General features: G+C 39.8%; 1 protein-coding gene across 3 annotated transcripts in view; it reads left to right on the top strand.

Moving 5' to 3' along the window:
• SLC18B1 (solute carrier family 18 member B1) overlaps window positions 1–19,625 on the top strand; it is a 43,911-nt gene that overhangs the window by 2,206 nt on the left and 22,080 nt on the right. For 2 of the 3 annotated variants that reach the window (XM_025861012.2, XM_025861002.2), the window contains exons 1-2: window positions 16,754–16,979; window positions 18,119–18,258. In XM_025861012.2, the coding sequence (XP_025716797.1) occupies window positions 16,937–16,979; window positions 18,119–18,258 (183 nt within the window). In that variant the 5' untranslated portion in view covers window positions 16,754–16,936. Of the gene's footprint in view, window positions 1–16,753; window positions 16,980–18,118; window positions 18,259–19,625 lie in introns of those variants that run through there. The other variant, XM_073893945.1, reaches the window with a different exon arrangement.

The raw sequence follows: 19,625 nt of genomic DNA, 5'->3' as shown, positions 1-19,625 counted from the left end.
TTTATTTATTTATTTATTTATTTATTTATTTATTTATTTATTTATTTGAGAGAGAGACCAAGTGAGAGAGAGCACAAATGGGGAAGGGGGCGCAGAGGAAGAGGGAGAAGCAGACTGCTGGCTGAACAGGGAGGCCGCTGAGGGGATCTGAGATCATGACCAGAGCAGAAGGCAGATGCTTAACCAACTGAGTGCCCCAGGTGCCCCAAGGATACTAGTTACCTTGTATTAAGGGCCCATCGTACTCTGTTATGACCTCATCTTAACTAATTACATTTAAAACAACCCTCCAAATAGGCTCTTGATATCTGGTGTTGGGGTTTACAACTTGAATACATGTATTTCAGGGGAACGCAATTCAGCCTATAACAGATGTCAGAAGAAGAGATATAGGACAGATTAAATGATAGAAAAGATCTTTGAGTTAAACTACAGCAAACTAACTTGGAAGATCAGAGCTGGGAAGAGAAGCTGGGTCAGGGCCCATTAAAGATTTTATATTTTGGAGTGATAGGGACCAGCTGAGCTGAGTTCAAATTTCAGCTCACTTTGTGACCTTGGGCAAGTTACTTTTATGAGCCAGCAAAATCCTGATAGTACTATAAAATTTTGTGAAGATTAAATGGGATGGTTTTTTAAAGTGTTTACCAGTGTGCCTGTGGATGTAGTTATTTATCTCATAGAGAACTTCATATATATGGAGGGGTGCCTGGGTGGCTCAGTCATTAAGCGTTGGCCTTCAGCTCAGGTCATGATCCCAGGGTCCCCCTTGTTGGGCTCCATGCTCAGCGGGGAGGCTGCTTCTCCCCCTCCCTCTGCCGCTCCCCCTACTTGTGCTCTCTCTCTCTGTCAAACAAATAAATAAAATCTTTAAAAGAAAGAAAGAATATATATGGAAAGGTTCTTAAGTATTACTTTCTCTTGCCCTAAACAACCCAGCACTTAGTACAGTGACTTGCATATTGGAATAACCAAACTAATGTGTACTGAGTAAACACATCAAATTAAATAAGTTTAAAGAAGCAGTTGGGTAGATGGCATACCTAAAAGAAAGCCATGTTGAAAACTATAGGTAACTACAGAACTAGAGCGAGATAAATTAACATCTCTTGTGAATTAGTGGGAGGTTTTGGGCATCCCAGAAAACCACATTTAAAAGAAAACCATGTTTAATTTGAAAACTTTTTAAATGTCCCTACTTTAGGGGATAGAAAATAAACCCAATGGGTGGAAATGGGAGCTAAGAAATAGAAAACTCAGGAAATATTATCTTGCTGCAGCTCAGGATCATATAGGCCTAGTCTTGGCTTATGTAGCATGTGGTTTTAAACATACTGCAGAAAATGAGTTGTTGCTGAAGAGAGGTTTAGGCCAAAGAAGATAGAATCCTGTTATATCAAGGGAAGAATCAAAGGAGAAAGAAAAGTTGGTAAGAGGGAAGAGAATGAAAAAGAAAATAAGAAACGAGATGAATAAGAATGGAATTAATAAAGACACCAGGTCATAGCTTGTAAAGTTAATATGAAAGGCCTTTAATTGGAAAACCTAGTCTTTAGAGGGGAAATGGTTATAGGAAAGAATGGGGCTAGATGATTGAAAAGCTGAGTATGAAGCCTATGTGAACAGCTTACATATTTTGCGGGATTGTGTGATTCTCATCTAATTTTCGTAAGTCTTTTTTAATAAAGATTTTATTTATTTATTTGACAGAGAGACAGAGAGTGAGAGAGAGAGCACAAGAAGGGGGAGCAGAGGGCAGAGGGAGAAGCAGGCTCCCTGCTGAGCAAGGAGCCAGACACAGGGCTCAGTCCTAGGACCCTGAGATCATGACCTGAGCCGAAAGCAGCCGCTTAACTGACTGAGCCACCCAGGTGCCCCAAACTTTTCATAGGTCTTACTAAGAATGTTTGCTCTGTCCTTGTTGTTATTGCTACCAGATCCTCCCCAGAGCTCTTTGGGTGCTGTTACTTCCTGCTACAGCGCAGATTCAGAATTAGGGGGAACTAAACATACTGAGGAAGATAATTAGAGATAACACTTAAGGTATGTGAATAAACTAATTATAAACCAGCAACACGGGTAATTTATAAATGAAAGAGTAGTGGCCAATAGAGCAAACCCTGAATTCACATTAAATGTATTCGCTTGGGATACAAGGAGGACCTGAGTGTGTAGACCTCCAGACCCCAATGCTGCTTTCTTTAGACTAGATCTGCTGTTATCTGTGTAACATTTCTTTTGAATAATTGGGTCCTGATGCTCTAAAATGTGTTCGATAACTGCAGTTTTTATTAGAGAACCACTGGAATAAAACCAGGACCACTCTTGTCCTTAGAACTAGAGCTACATTAAAGAGAGAAAAAAGCCCTAGTCACCTAACCAGTTCTAACCCCAAACAATGAAGTTAAAGGGCAGACTGATGATTCTAGAATTCATTATGTGGACTCCTTCTCTATCATTTTCTGACTCTGTAGCCTTGGTCAAAATACTTCTAGTCTCTTCTTGCCTCATCTGCAAAACGTAGTGGGGAATTGAATGAGATGCTCTTAAAGACTCTTGGTTTGGACATTCTATACTATCATTTTGCAACACTTTTAACATCTAGTAAATGCTGAACACTTATGCAGTCTGCTCTGTTCATTTTTTGATATCATAAGACTTCAGCACATGACACTGAGTTATAGCTGATGCCAAATTTCCTCCTGTGTTTCCAAGTTATAGATGATCTCTTTATTTGTAAATGACAGTTGTTGCTTTCTTATATTGGAATAAGAAAGCATGTTCATTGTAGAAAATTTGGATAATAAGGTATCAATTATAGTTCTTTGCATACAACTGAATGACCTATGGCCAACATTAAAAAAAAATGAATCTACCAATAAGCTATTAGATGGCTCAGAGAATTAAAGGGTTTGCTGAGTAATCAGGTTTGAGGAATAGTAGAAACAGGGTGGTTCTAAGGATCTTGGTTATAGGAGCTAGGAGCTATGGAAAATCTTGTAAGGCAGTGCTTCTCAAACTACCTGACTATGTGGAGATTTTTCACCTAATCCAGCACATAATAAAATACAACACAACTCCTAGGAGCTTCTGCAAGACTAACCATCTTGCAGATAACAAATGTATGCTTAAAAAACTTCAAACAACTACCTAAAGACACTGAACAGTAACCAAAAGTAGACAGAACTGGGGGAGGGAGGGTGAGGATGGTGGTCAATGCTTGAAAAAAGAATGGTAGTGGCTAACCTCCCATTTTTATGGCTTTTAGTATAAGGGCAGACTCCAGTCAGCGCCACATGGGGCAACTAATTGTCAAAATTTTGTTTTACTTCTTAGAAAACCAGAGAACAGAGTTTAGAACGACCACATCTACTAGAAATGGAGGTTCGGGGAAAATCCCAGAAAGGAGAGACTCTGAAAAAGGAAGACCACTATTCTATGTATTAACTCTGTCTAAATGGCTGGCTTTTAAACTACACATATGTGGGGCAGATTCTTAGTAATGTAGCCAAGGTGAAACAAATGCACAGCAATTTCAGTTGCTTCCTACTGGGGAAACATATAAAGTGTAAGTCAAGGCAGGTTAACTCTTGATAACATTTTTTTTTAAATCATTATTATTTGAAAGAAAACAACACAATTCAGAGTCCGTGCCATGTATTACTCATGATGCCCTTGATATGGTATAAAATTATTACATATACTAAGAAACAGGAAAACATGACTCTTACACAAGAGAAAAGGCAATGTGGAAACTGAATCCAAAATAATCAAAATGTTAAAATTAGAAGAATTTTAAAGCAGCTATTAAAATGTGCTCAAGAATGTAAAAAAATAATTCTCATAATGAATGGGTAAATAGGAAAAAGCATAAACTATAAAAGATCAAATAGAGAATTAAAAAACAAAATGTGAGAAATTTATTGGAAGGGCTAGCAGTAGACTGAAGATGACAAAAGAAGGACTCAGTGAATTTTAAACTGTCTGAAACTATCCAATGTGAAGAACAGAGAGAAAAACTATTGAACTGAAAAAAAGTGAATAGAGTTGCAATGATCTGTGGGACAAAATCAAAAAAATCTAACATACATATAATTAAATGCATATTTCTAACATTTTTGCAATTGGAGTGCCAAAAGAAGACAAAGAATGAGATAGAGAAAAAATATTTGGAAAAGTCATGTCCAAAAGCTTCCAAAGTTTCATGAAACACATACATTTACAGTGTATCCCAAGAAGTATAAATACAAATAGAGAAGGAGGAGTTAAGATGGTGGAGGAGTAGGAGGACCTTATGCATGCCTCTTCCCTTGAACACAGCTAGATAATTCTCAAATCATTCTGGACACCCAAGAAATCAATCTGAGGACAGAGAGAACTACCTGCACAACTAGAGGGAGAAAAGAGGCCACATCATGGAAGGTAGGAGGTGCTGTGATGTGATTAAGGGGAGAAAAGAATTGTGGATGCTATGGAGAGGAGGGAGCCCTGATCACAGAGAGGAGAAAGAGAGAGAGCAGCATGTGGGGGGTTACATAAGAAAAGCACTTGACCAAAACCATTGACTGAGAAAATGAGAGGGGCTACTATAGCAAGTTTTTACAAGCAGCAGAGCTGAAAGTCTGGTTTATTTATTTATTTATTTAAAGATTTCATTTATTTATCTGACAGAGAGAGACACAGTGAGAGGGAACACAAGCAGGGGGTGTGGAGAGGGAGAAGCAGGCCTCCCGCAGAACAGGGAGCCTGATGCGGGGCTCGATCCCAGGACCCTGGGATCATGACCTGAGCTGAAGGCAGACGCTTAATGACTGAGCCACCCAGACGCCCCGAAAGTCTAGTTTTAGAAGTCTGCATCATCACCAGGGTAAAGCCTGGTGGGCACAGCGATGCTCCTGTGAAGGAGATGGAGGACAGAAGTCAGAGAGTAGAAGCATCCTCTGAGGATCCCCTGGGTCATGCGGGGAGAGACAGTTCCCCTACTTGAAGTACATTTGGGAGAGGTGGCCCTGCCTCTCAGGGAACAAAAGAGTGGGAGGACTCCACTGAACGGCTGCATTCATTAGCATACAAGAAGAGGTGCCAGAGGGCAACTAACCTGGATGCCAGCTATTTGCTGTGCTTTAGCATAAACTCCAAGCCCTTGTGCAGTCCTGCGACTGCTTTTCTGGGACAAACCACAGTGGGGCAAGGCCATCCACCAGAGGATCAGAGCGGGTCCACACCATGCTCAGTCCCTAAATGAAGAAGAGATAAAGAGTTTCCCAGACACACAAAAACTAAAGGAGTTTGTGACCACAAAACCAGCCCTGCAAGAAATATTAAAGGGGACCGTGAGTGGGAAAGAAAGACCAAAAGCAACAAAGACTAGAAAGGAGTAGAGAAAATCTCCAGAAACAATGAATTTACAGGTAATACAATGGTGCTAAATTCATATCTATCAATAATCACTATGAATGTAAATGGACTAAATTCTCCAGCCAAATACATAGGGTATCAGAATGGATTAAACACACACACACACACACACACACACACACACACACACACACAAAATCAAGACCCATCTATATGCTGCCTATAAGAGACTCATTTTAGACCTAAATACACCTGCAGATTGAAAGTGAGGGGATAGGGAAACATCTATCATGCTAATGGGTGTGAAAAGAAAGCTAGAATAGCCATACTTATATCAGACAAACTAGATTTTAAACCAAAGACTATAAAAAGAGATGAAGAAGGGCACTATATCATAATAAAGGGGTCAATCCAACAAGAAGATCTAACAATTGTAAATATTTATGCCCCAATTTGGGAGCATCCAAATATATAAGTTAATAACAAATATAAGGGAACTCATTGGTAATAATACAATAATAGTAGGGGATTTTAACACCCCACTTATAGCAATGGGCAGATCATCTAAGCAAAAAACCAACAAGGAAACAATTGCTTTGATTGACACACTGGACCAGATGGACTTAACAGACATATTTAGAACATTTCATCCTAAAGCAACAGAATACACATTCTTTTTGAGTGCACAAGGAGCATTCTCCAGAATAGATCACATACTGGCTCACAAATCAGGCCTCAACAACTACAAAAAGACTGAGATCATACCAAGCATGTTATCACACCACATGCTATGAAACTTGAAGTCAACCACAAGAAAAAATTTGGGAACCCACTAATACATGGAGGTTAAAGAACATCCTACTAAAGAATGAATGGGTTAACCAGGAAATTAAAGAAGAAATAAAGAAATACATGGAAGCAAATGAAAATGAAAACATAACAGTCCAAAATCTCTGGGATGCAGCAAAGCAGTCCTAAGAGGGAAGTATATAGCAATACCGGCCTACCTCAAAAAGCAAGAAAAGTCTCAAATATACAACCTAACCTTACACCTAAAGGAGCTAGTAAAAGAACAGCAAATAAAGCCTAAAGCCAACAGAGGAAGGGAAATAATAAAGATTAGAGCAAAAATAAATGATATAGAAACTAACAAAAAAAAACCCAGTAGAACAGATCAATGAAACTAAGAGCTGGTTCTCTAAAAGAATTAATAAAATTGATAACCCCCTAGCCAGATTTATCAAAAAGAAAAGAGAAAGGACCCAAATAAATAAAATCACAAATGAAAGAGGAGAGATCACAACCAACACCCCAGAAATATGAACAATTATATTAAGAGTATATTATGAAAAATTATATGCCAACAAACTAGGCAATCTGGAAGAAATGGACAAATTCCTAGAAACCTACAAACTATCAAAACTGAAACAGGAAGAAATAGAAAATTTGAACAGACCTATAACCAGCAAAGAAATTGGATCAGTAATCAAATATCTCCCCCCCAAAAAAGTCCAGGGCCAGATGGCTTCCCAGAGGAATTCTACCAGACATTTAAAGAAGAATTAATATTTATTCTTCTCAAACTGTTCCAAAAAATAGAAATGGAAGGAAAACTTCCAAACTCATTCTACAAGGCCAGCATTACCTTGATTCCAAAACCACACAAAGATCCCACTAAAAAGAATTACAGCCCAATATCCCTGATGAACATGGATGCAAAAAAAAAAAAAAAAAAATCCTCAACAAGATACTAGCAAATCAAATCCAACAGTACATTAAAGGAATTATTCATCATGATCAAGTGGGATTTATTCCTGGGCTGTGGGGCTGGTTCAATATTTGCAAATGAATCAATGTGATATACCACATTAATAAAAGAAAGGATAAGAACATATGATCCTCTGAATAGTTGCAGAAAAAGCAATTGACACAATACAGCATCCATTCTTGATAAAAACGCTCAACAAAGTAGAGACATATATGTGGGGCATATATGAAAGACCCACAGCTAATATCATCCTCAATGGGGAAAAACTGAGAGCTTTTCCTCAACAGTCAAGAACAAAACAGGCATGTTCTCTCTCACCATTGTTATTTAACATAGTACTGGAAGTCCTAACCTCAGCAATCAGACAACAAAAAGAAATAAAGAGCATGCATATCAAGAAAGAAGAAGTCAAACTTTCACTATTCGCAGATGACATGATAGTCTATGTAGAAAACCCAAAAGACTCTACCAAAAAATTACTAGAATTGATACACAAATTCAGCAAAGTTGCAGGATATAAAACCAATGCCCAGAAATCTGTTGCATTTCTATACATCAATAATGAAGCAGCAGAAAGAGAAATCAAGGAATTGATCTCATTTACAATTGCCCCCAAAACCGTAAGATACCTAGGAATAAGCCTAACCAAATTAGTAAAAGTTCTGTACTCTGAAAACTATAGAACACTTATGAAAGAAATTGAAGAAGACACAAAGAAATGGAAGAACATTCCTTGCTCATGGATTGGAAGAACAAATATTGTTAAAATGTCCATACTACCCAAAGCAATCTATACATTTAATGCAATCCCTATCAAAATATCACCAGCATTTCTTCAAGCAGCTAGAATAAACAATCCTAATATTTGTATGGAAACACAAAAGACCCTGAGTAGCCAAAGCAATCTTGAAAAAGAAAAGCAAAGCTGAAGGCATCACAATTCTGGACTTCAAACTATATTACAAAGCTGTAGTCATCAAGACAGTATGATACTGGTGCAAAAATAGACACATAGATCAGTGTAATAGAACAGAAAAGCCAGAAATGGACTCACAACTATATGGTCAACTAATCTTTGACAAACCAAAAAAGAATATCCAATGGAAAAGACAGTCTCTTCAACAAATAGTTTTGGGAAAACTGGACAGCTACATGCAGAAGAGTGAAACTAGACCACTTTCTTACATCACACACAGATATAAACTCAAAATGGATGAAAGACCTAAATGTGAGACAGGAAACCATCAAAATCCCAAAGAAGAACACAGCTAGCAACCTCTTTGACCTTGGCAAAGCAACTTCTTCCTAGACATGTCTCCGGAGGCAAGGGAAACAAAAGCAAAAGTAAACTATTGGGACTTCATCAAGATAAAAAGCTTCTGCACAGTGAAAAAAAACAATCAACAAAACTAAAAAACAACCTATGGAATAGGAGAAGGTATTTGCAAATGACATATCTGATAAAGGTCCAAAGATAAAGTATCCAAAATCTATAAAGAACTTACCAAACTCAACACCCAAAAAACAAAGAATCCAGTTAAGAAATGGGCAAGGCAGAGCAAGATGGTGGAGTAGTAGGAGACCTGGATTTTGTCTGGTCTCAGGAATTCAGCTGGATAGGGATCAAACCATTCTGAACACCTACGAACTCAACGGGAGATGGAAGAAAAGAATAGCACAACTCTGAACAGAAAAGCAACCACCTTCTGAAAGGTAGGGCACGCAGAGAAGTGAATCCGAGGCGATATTTGGGAGGACAGACGGCGGGGAAGGGGGCCTCCGTCAGCCGCTTCTGGCAAGTGATAGAGCCGCGGAGCACAAAATCGGAACTTTTAGAAGTCGGCTCCGCTGAGGGACGTCGCTACAATGGTGAAGCGGGGAGGTGGAAACCTCGCGGGACAGTGTGGTCTCAGGACCCTCGGGGTCACAGAAAGACCGGGGGTGCCTGAGTGCGGCAGAGCTCCCAGGTATCGGAGCGGGGAAGCCGGCTGCAGAGATGGAGCCCAGGCGCGTGCTCCAGTTCGGGGTTGCCATAAACCGTGATCCGCGGCACAGTTGGGCCACTGCTCTTCCAGCAGGGACCCAACAAGCAGCAGATCCAGGGAGACTCTCCTTCCTCCCCCGGGAGGAGCAACACGGGAGCGCACTGCAGGGATCTGCTGGGTTTGGAGACTCCACACGGGGTTGGGTACCAGAGATAGAAATGCTCGGTCACAGGCCGGGTGAGCACGGAGTGCAGCCGGAGACCAGGGAGATGGGAGTGAATGACTGCTTTTCTCTGGGGGTGCACTGAGGAGTGGGGCCCCGAGTTCTCGGCTCCTCCGGGGTGGAGACTGGGAGGCCACCATTTTCACTCTCGTCCTCCAACGCTGTACGGAAAGCTTGAGGGAACAAAAGCTCCCAAGAGCAAATGGACCCAAGCAGATTACCTAGCCCTGACCAGCAAGGGTGGGGCAATTCCGCCTCCGCAAAGACATCTGGGAACCACGGCAACAGGCCCCTCCCCCAAAAGATCAGCAAAAACCGCCAGCCAAGACCAAGTTTACCGATCAATGAGAACGGCAGAACTCCAGCGCTAGGGGAATACTGCACGTAGAATTCATGGCTTCTTTACCATGATTCTTTAGTCTTTCAAAGTTAATTTTTTTTTAATTTTTCTTTTTCCCTTATTCAACCAACATCTTATCAACCCCTTTTTTAAAAAACATTTTTATTTTTCATTTTTAGAGTCATATTCTATCCCTTCATAGTAGTTACCTTTATTTTTGGCATATATCTGTAAGTTGTTCTCTCTTTAAAATTTTTAGATACAGTTTCTTCTAACAGATCAAAATATACCCTAAATCTCTAGTGTATGGCTTTGTTCTAGTCTCCTGCCTGATCACATTCTCTCCCTTTGTTTTTCTTTTTAAGTCCTCTTCTTTCTTTTTTCAAACATCTTATCAATTCCTTTTATAAAATTTTTTATAATTTTATCTTTACAGTCATATTCCATCCCTTCATCATATCAACCCTTATTTTTGTACATATATAAGTTTTTCTTTCTTTAAAATTTTGGGAGGCACTTTCTTCTAGCAGACCAAAATACAGCCAAAGTCTAGTGTGTGGCACTGATCTATGCACCACCCTGATCATATTTGATCATATTCTTTTGTTTGTTTGTTTTGTTCTGTTTTTGTTTGTTTTTATCTTTTTCTTTTTCTTTTTTTTTTCTTTCCCTTTCTTTTCCCCCAGCTTCAGGTCTTTTCTGATTTGTATAGAGTATATTTTCTGGGGACATTGTTACCCTGTTAGCATTTTGTTCTCTCATTCATCTATTCTCCTCTGGACAAAATGACAAGATGGAAAAAATCACCTCAACAAAAAGAACAAGAGGTAGTACCAACTGCCAGAGACCTACTCAATATGGACATTAGTACGATGTCGGACCTAGAGTTCAAAATCATGATTTTAAAGATACTAGCTGGGCTTGAAAAAAGCATGGAAGTTATTACAGAAACCCTTTTGGAGAAATAAAAGAACTAAAATCTAACCAAGTCAAAATCAAAAAGGCTATTAATGAGGTGCAATAAAAAATGGGGGCACTAACTGCCAGGAAAAATGAGGCAGAAGAGAGAATCAGTGATATAGAAGACCAAATGATGGAAAATAATGAAGCTGAGAAAAAGAGAAATAATCAACTACTGGATCACAAGGGCAGAATTCGAAAGATAAGCGATACCATATGATGAAACAACATTAGAATAATTGGGATCCCAGAAGAAGATGAAAGAGAGGGGGCCAGAAGGTATATTGGAGCAAATTATAGCAGAGAACTTCCCTAATTGGGGGAAGGAAACAGGCATCAAAATCCAGGAGGCACAGAGAACCCCTCTCAAAATCAATAAAAATAGATCAACAATCCAACATCTAATAGTAAAACTTACGAGTCTCAGGGACAAAGAGAAAATCCTGAAAGCAGCTTGGGAGAAGACGTATGTAACCTACAATGGTAGAAACATTGGATTGGCAACAGACCTATCCACAGAGACCTGGCAGGCCAGAAAGGACTGGCATGATATATTCAGAGCATTAAACGAGAAAAATATGCAGCCAAGAATACTATACCCAGCTGGGCTATCATTGAAAATAGAAGGAGAGATACAAAGCTTCTAGGACAAACAAAAACTAAAGGAATTTGCAAACACGAAACCAGCCCTCCAAGAAATATTGAAAGGGGTCCTCTAAGCAAAGAGAGAGCCTAAAAGCAGCATAGACCAGAAAGGAACACAGACAGTATAGAGTAACAGTCACTTTACAGGCAATAAAATGGCACTAAATTCGTATCTTTCAATAGTTACCCTGAATGTAAATGGGCTAAATGCCCCAATCAAAAGACACAGGCTATCAGATTGGATTAAAAAACAAGACCCATCCATATGCTGTCTGCAAGAGACTCATTTTAGGCCCAAAGACACCCCCAGATTGAAAGTGAGGGGGTGGAAAACCATTTACCATGCTAATGGACACCAAAAGAAAGCTGGGGTGGTAATCCTTATATCAGACAAATTAGATTTTAAAACAAAGACTTTAATAAGAGATGAGGAAGGACACTATATCCTACTGAAAAGGGTCTCTCCAACAAGAAGATCTAACAATTGTAAATATCTATGCCCCTAACATGGGAGCAGCCAATTATATAAGGCAATTAATAATAAAGGCAAAGAAACACATTGACAACAATACAATAATAGTGGGGGACTTTAACACCTCCTCACTGAAATGGACAGATCATCTAAGCAAAAGATCAACAAGGAAATAAAGACTTTAAATGACACACTGGAACAAATGGACTTCACGGACATATTCAGAACATTCCATCCCAAAGCAACGGAATACACATTCTTCTCTATTGCCCATGGAACATTCTCCAGAATAGATCACATCCTAGGTCACAAATCAGGTCTCATTCCTATCCCTCAACCCAGGGAAAGATTGGGATCATTCCGTGCATATTTTCAGACCACAGTGCTTTGAAACTAGAACTCAATCACAAGAGGAAAGTCAGAAAGAACTCAAATACATGGAGGCTAAAGAGCATCCTACTGAAGAATGAATGGGTCAACCAGGAAATTAAAGAAGAATTAAAAGAATTCATGGAAATGAATGAAAATGAAAACACAACTGTTCAAAATCTTTGGGATGCAGCAAAGGCAGTCCTAAGAGGAAAGTATATAGCAATACAAGCTTTTCTGAAGAAACCAGAAAGGTCTCAAATACACAACCTAACCCTACACCTAAAGGAGCTAGAGAAAAAACAGCAAATAAAGCCTAAACCCAGCAGGAGAAGAGAAAGGTCTCAAATACACAACCTAACCCTACATCAAAATCTTTGGGATAGAGAAAAAACAGCAAATAAAGCCTAAACCCAGCAGGAGAGGAGATAGGTCTCAAATACACCCCCTAACCCTACATCAAAATCTTTGGGATGCAGCAAAGGCAGTCCTAAGAGGAAAGTATATAGCAATACAAGCCTTTCTGAAGAAACAATAAAGGTTTCAAATACACACCTAACCCTACACCTAAAGGAGCTAGAGAAAGAACAGCAAATAAAGTCTAAACCCAGCAGGAGAAGAGAAATAATAAAAGATCAGAGCAGAAATCAATGAACTAGAAACCAAAAGAACAGTAGAACAGATCAATGAAACTAGGAGCTGTTCTTTGAAAGAATTAACAAGATTGATAAACCCCTGGCCAGACTTATCAAAAAGAAAAGAGAAATGACCCAAATCAACAAAATCATGAATGAAAGAGGAGAGATCACAACCAACCCAAAGAAATACAAACAATTATAAGAACATATTATGAGCAACTCTATGCCAGCAAATTAGATAATCTGGAAGAAATGGATGCATTCCTAGAGATGTATCAACTACCAAAACTGAACCAGGAAGAAATAGAAAACCTGAACAGACCTATAACCACTAAGGAAATGGAAGCAGTCATCAAAAATCTCCCAACAAAGAAAAACCCAGGGCCAGGTGGCTTCCCAGGGGAATTCTACCAAACATTTAAAGAAGAATTAATACCTATTCTTCTGAAACTGTTCCAAAAAAATAGAAATGGAAGGAAAACTTCCAAACTCTTTTTATGAGGCCAGCATTACCTTGGTCCCAAAACTAGACAAAGACCGCATCAAAAAGGAGAATTATAGACCAATATCCTTGATGAACATGGATGCAAAAATTCTCACCAAAATACTAGCCAATAGGATCCAACAGTACATTAAAAGGATTATTCACCACGACCAAGTGGGATTTATCCCTGGGCTGCAAGGTTGGTTCAACATCTGCAAATCAATCAATGTGATACAATACATTAAGAAAAGAAAGAAGAAGAACCATATGATCCTCTCAATAGATGCAGAAAAAGCATTTGACAATGTACAGCACCCTTTTCTTGATCAAAACTCTTCAGAGTATAGGGATAGAGGATACATACCTCAATATCATAAAAGCCATCTATGATAAACCTACAGCAAATATCATTCTCAATGGGGAAAAACTGAGAGCTTTCCCCCTAAGGTCAGGAACCCGGCAGGGATATCCACCATCACCACTACTATTCAACATAGTATTGGAAGTCCTAGTCCCAGCAATCAGACAACAAAAAGAAATAAAAGGCATCCAAATCAGCAAAGAAGAAGTCAAACTCTCACTGTTTGCAGATGATATGATACTTTATGTGGAAAACCCCAAAGACTCCAGCCCAAAATTGCTAGAACTCATACAGGAATTCAGTCAAGTGGCAGGATATAAAATCAATGCACAGAAATCAGTGGCATTCCTATACACCAACAACAAGACAGAAGAACGAGAAATTAAGGAGTCGATCCCATTTACAATTGCATATATATATATATGTATATGTACACACACACACAGAATGGAATATTTTTTCTTATTAAAGATTTTTATTTTATTTATTTGACAGAGAGACAGCGAGAGAGGGAGCACAAGCAGGGAGAGTGGTAGAAGGAGAAGGAGGCTTCCTGCCAAGCAGGGAGCCCAATGCGGGGCTCGATCCCAGGACCCTCGGATCATGACCTGAGCCGAAGGCAGACGCTTGACGACTGAGCCACCCAGGCGCCCCACACAGAATGGAATATTACTCAGCCATAAAAAGAATGAAATCTTGCCATTTGCAATGATGTGGATGGAGCTAGGGTATTATACTAAGAGAAATAAGTCGGTCAAAGAAAGACAAATAACATGATTTCACTCATATGTGCAATTTAAGAAACAAAACAGATGAATATAGGGGAAGGGAAAAAAAGAGGGAAGCAAACCATAAAAGACTCTTCCTTAGAAAGAACAAACTGAGAGTTGATGGAGGGGAAGTGGGCAGGGGATGGGCTAAATGGGTGATCAGTATTAAGGAGGGCACTTGTAATGAGCATTGGGTGTTACATGTAAGTGATGAATCACTAAATTCTACTCCTGAAACCAGTATTACACTGTATGTTAACTAACTAGAATTTAAATAAAAATTTGAAAAAAAAACTACACACATACCTAGACAGATATAAGTGAATTATTGAAACTCAAAGAAAGTGAGAACATTCCAAACAGCAGCCAGGACATAACATTCAAAATTATACTGATTTGTCTTGAGGAATTATATTGACCAAAACAGTAGAACCATATCCTGAAGAGGCTGAAAGATAACAACTCTCTCCCCATATTTCTATATCCAATAAAAAGATCCTCCAAGAATGAACTTCTCTGAGGAAATAGCATTTAAACAAAATATTCCACTTTAGTAAAAAAAAATGTTTTCATAGTTTTTTGGATATTACTATATCCAATAAAAAGATCCTCCAAGAATGAACTTCTCTGAGGAAGTAGCATTTAAACAAAATATTCCACTTTAAGAAAAAAAATGGTTCCATAGTTTTCATATGTGTCCTTACGTCTATGATGAGTATATAAAACTTCAATGAATGGATACTTGTGGTAGGCTAACAATGGCTCCCAAAGATGTTCACATCCCAATCTCTGGAACTTGTCACCTTATTTGAAAGAAAGGTCCATGCAGATTAAGTTAAAGATCTTGAGATGAGGTGATCATTTTGGGACTTTGGCTCAGTGAAATAGATGTTGAACTTCTGGCCTTCAAGGCTGTTGTTTTAAGGCACCAAGTTTGTGGAAATTTGTTACAGCAATCCCAGAAAACTAATATGATAATATATTCCCCTGTCACATTGATCCTGTCAGGGGAAGATGGGAGGTAGAGCATAGAAGTGGAGAGGAAGTTAGGAATATGAATATATACCACAATACACTTTATATAAATGAAAAATAGATGGGTGCAAAATAAGAGTATACATTTTATGAAAACATATACAAACAAAAAGATTTGTATTAAATATGCAAGAATGGGGTGTCTGGCTGGCTCACTGGGTAGAGCACGCAACTCTTAATCTTGGGGTTGTAAGTTTGAGCTCCACATTGGGTGTAGAGATTACTTAAAAATAAAATTAAAAAAAACATGCAGGAATGCTTGCTGATGCAGGGGATGAGAATGGGGATAGAGAGAAATAAATGACAATAGAAATGAAAAATTCAGCTGAAGGACTGGAAGATAAAGTTGGGCGAAATTCCTATAAGATGGACCAAGAACGGTAAGAGATGAAAAGAGAAAAAGAGTCATAAATAAGAGGGCCACTCCAGATGACCCAATATCTGCATAAGGAGCAGTCCAGAAAGAGAGAACAAAAAAGGAAATGTAATCATCAAAGAAATAATTCAAAAAATTTCCCCTTTATGGTTTGATGTTAGACTGGAGAGGGACTGTAGAGTACATTGAGATTGGAGAAGCTAGTGGGGGTTAGAAAATAAAGATTCTGGAAAGCCACCTGAAAGAAGTGGGCTACAGCTAATCCTTCTATTTCGAATGGCTCTAAAGACTCTTCTTAGCTACCCAAGGAATTTCTGCATAAACTTCAAGACCCAAGGTAACATCTCTTCCTCAGGAAGCCATCCTGGCCTCACTTAGCCAAAGTAAAGAGTTCTTCCAATATGTTTCTATTACAGAACTCATTGCATCATAACAAATTTTAACATAGGTGTCTGTTTTACCTGCTAGATGGAGGTATGCTACTTGAGGCTGGATGGAGTCTCATTCATCTCTAAATTCACAATGACTGAAACAAGGTGGTAACTCAGTAGTCTTTTAAATTTTATGTTGGTCCCAAATCAAGAATTTCCCAGTCCTCAAATGTTAACTATTCCCAAATAGTAAATAAGGTTGAAGATAAGTGAAGCCTGTGCGTGTGTGTGCGCGCGCGCGTGCGCGCGCGTGCGCGCACACACGCGCGCAAGTTGTGATGGTGACAGTAAGGTGGTAGCCCATCTTTTCTAGGCCTATATAAGCTTCCTTTCTTACCTTTACTGGAAATACATTTTACTCACTTCAGGCTAGGGGGAATGTAGGTAGTTCTCCCCCCACCCCACCCCATACAGAATGAAAAGTACAGCCTATCCAAGGGCGTGGAGTATGGTAGTAGCCTGTGTCTTTAAAAAAAAAAAAAAAAAAAAAAGGCGCTGTTCCACCCCCGCCCCCGCCCCCGCCCCGCCTCCCGGAGTGCCTAGGTGTCCTCCCAGGCTGCGGGCAGCTCCCGGGCCACCGCTGCCCGCGGGGAATCGACAATGCCAGGGTCAGGCTGAGCAGGCGCCGCCAGCTCGTGGGCTCCTGCGAGGTCGAGTCCGAGGGCGCGGGCTTGGACCCCGGAGCCGCGGCGCGAGAGTCCGCGCACCGCGCATCGCGCGCATGGACGCGCCAGGGGACCCGGAGGGCCCACGCCTCCCCAGAGGTGACCGAGAGCGGCGCGGACAGACACCCCTTGGTGGCGAGGGTCCTGTCCCCTTTACCGACGGTTGAATTAGTTTTAGCTTCGTTTGTTTGGGAGAAATTCGAAAAGGCTGTGGGGCCTGGCGGGAGGCTTCGGGTTAGAGTTTCTCTCTCTCCGGAGGGGGTTAAAGTTCAGGGCCAGGGCGAGCGAGCGAGGTCTCTGAAGACTTTTCTCCTATGTAGCGCTGCTTTTATAAATATCGTGTGTTTGGGGATGCATTCAAATAAGATGCCATTAGACCAAGGTAAACATTACATTTCGAGCACCTACTGTTGCTCCCTCCTTTTAACTTTCAGTTCCCTTCCTCATCTATTCCAGAAGTTTTGCAAAGATTCTTGAGACTTCCTCATCTTGCACAGATTTTTTTCCCCTGGACTGCAATAGCAACCTCTGAAAAGTAGAGCAAACCAAGTAGTTTTCTTACTTGAATTTCTTTTTCTCCAAGCCACTGAATTTAAAAATGACTGATAAATTTGCTGAATATTTGAAACTGAGTAATTGAGCTGTTGTCTTTAAATTAAATGAATACTTAGCCCTGGAAATAAGTATTGAAATAGTCAATGCAAAAGGCCAGTTATTAGTGTAAAATATGTGTGGATTTGTGGGACTTGTCTTTCCAGCAGCATGCCATTGTAAGTATTCATTCGCCAATTGAGTGCTTTAGCTTGTTTTCTCCTACTTACACTTAACTTCAGTACTACCCTAGAAATCTTAATGAACAGCTAACTTGATGTGCTTCTTAGAACATTTTGAGTCCATGTAGCATATGAAGCTAGTAACTTGAGGAATTACATTATACTTTAGGGAGCAGTACCCTTTGGAGATCTCCTTGTTGCCTCATCCTTCTTGAAAGATTTTATTAAAGGTGGAGGAGATAGTGAAGGCGAAACAGATCAGATGGTTTGATAAATTCTGCCCTGAAAATGATATGTTTTCAAAATGGGAGTGATGTACGAGTTTTGTGTGACATTTGGCCAAATGTGCTATATTCAGAATAGCTCTTAGCTCTGCAAATATTATCTTCAGCGTGCACAAAAGTGGCAAACTTCGATCAGTAATCCCAATTATATGCCTGTAATTGTAGCATGTTTGCATTTAAGGTGATGACCCTCCAGGAAATGCAAGAGAGACACCCAGACAGCTTTCAAGAGAACAGCTCTTTGTACTGATTTCAGCAGCTTCCATTAACTTGGGTTCTATGATGTGCTATTCTATCCTTGGACCCTTTTTCCCCAAGGAGGTGAGACATTTTTATATTTTGATGAATTTTAATTTTTTAAGAAGCACTTTGAATTATTTCATTTTATGGTGTGTAAAATGTAAAAATCTGCATTTAGTAAAGATGATGCATATGACTTTAGTAAACAGTAAGACTTCTGATGGAATATTTGATACCAGAGAAGAAAATCCAGTCAGAAAGAAAATCCTCTTGGGAGATAACTCACCTAAATATAATTGACCTTCTGAGGATGACTTTGCTTACCATGTAGTTTGATAAATGTTTGTTTGGTTTCTGCAACTGAAACAAAGGGGGTGCTCTGAGTAATCGAGATTTTAGCATTATTGCAAAAAGTATGGGCTAAGACAGGAAGTTTGTGTCCTGGAGTTTTTAGCTTATTAAAATTTTGGAATTAGAAAGACATGGTCCCACTAAATCCCCTTTTTTCGACTTGAATTTCTTATGGGATCTAGTGGCGATGGTTTGTACCAAGGAGGAATTCTGATTAATATTTGCTAGTTCCTTCCAATCATTGCCTTTTATGTGGGTTTACAGGTCATGACACAGAGTCAAAGGGACTTTTTTTTTTAAAGGTTTTATTTATTTATTCATTTGAGAGAGAGAGAGTACGAGCAGGGCAGAGGGAGAAGCAGCCTCCCCACTGAGCAGGAAGCCCAACACGGGGCTTGATCCCAGGACCCTGAGATCATGACCTGGGCCGAAGGCGGACGCTTAACCAACTGAGCCATCCTGGCGCCCCGACACAGACTCAAAGGGAATTAACTCCTAGAGAATCCACCTGAAATCTGGAGGTGGGTGGGATGTAGCCTGAAAGGACCGGTACTGGCTTTGCACTCTTTGCCAAAGCCTCAGCTCTTACTGCGCTCTCAGGCCTCTCACTGCCTTGATAACATGGAGTCCTGCATTCTGTGTGTTACCAAGGAGGATGGAAATGGCTGGAAATGGCTTCTCTGCTGAAGGAACAATGTGACTCTGTACCCATACAGTGCTTTTTAGTTCTCCTGTGCTTTCCCACACGTTTATCCCATTTGGTCTCTGCAGCTACTCCATAAGAGATAGGCAGAATAGTGAGAATCTCATCATTTTGCCAACGAAAACAAGACTCAGAAGTTCAGTGACCGGTCTAATTTAGTTCTCTTTACTGAATGGGAGTGGGAGCGTTAATGGCCTTCTGCTCTAGGGTATGCAGGCATTGGATGTGTTAGGGCAGAAAAGAGATCAGGAAAATGTCCCTCTCTTGTCAATCCACTGGGAGTGAAAAAAAAGTTAAGTTGCAGAGTATTTGGACACCCTTTACCAAAAGGCCGTTCAAATTGTTAGGAGACTCTAGAGAAAGGAATGGTTAATTTTGTCCTGTGTGAGGGTAG

The sequence above is a fragment of the Callorhinus ursinus genome, unplaced genomic scaffold (assembly GCF_003265705.2).
Source record: "Callorhinus ursinus isolate GAN/ISIS: 27379988/994484 unplaced genomic scaffold, GSC_fseal_2.0 scaffold6, whole genome shotgun sequence".
Lineage (NCBI taxonomy): Eukaryota > Metazoa > Chordata > Mammalia > Carnivora > Otariidae > Callorhinus > Callorhinus ursinus.
This window is presented reverse-complemented; position numbering and strand designations above follow the sequence as displayed.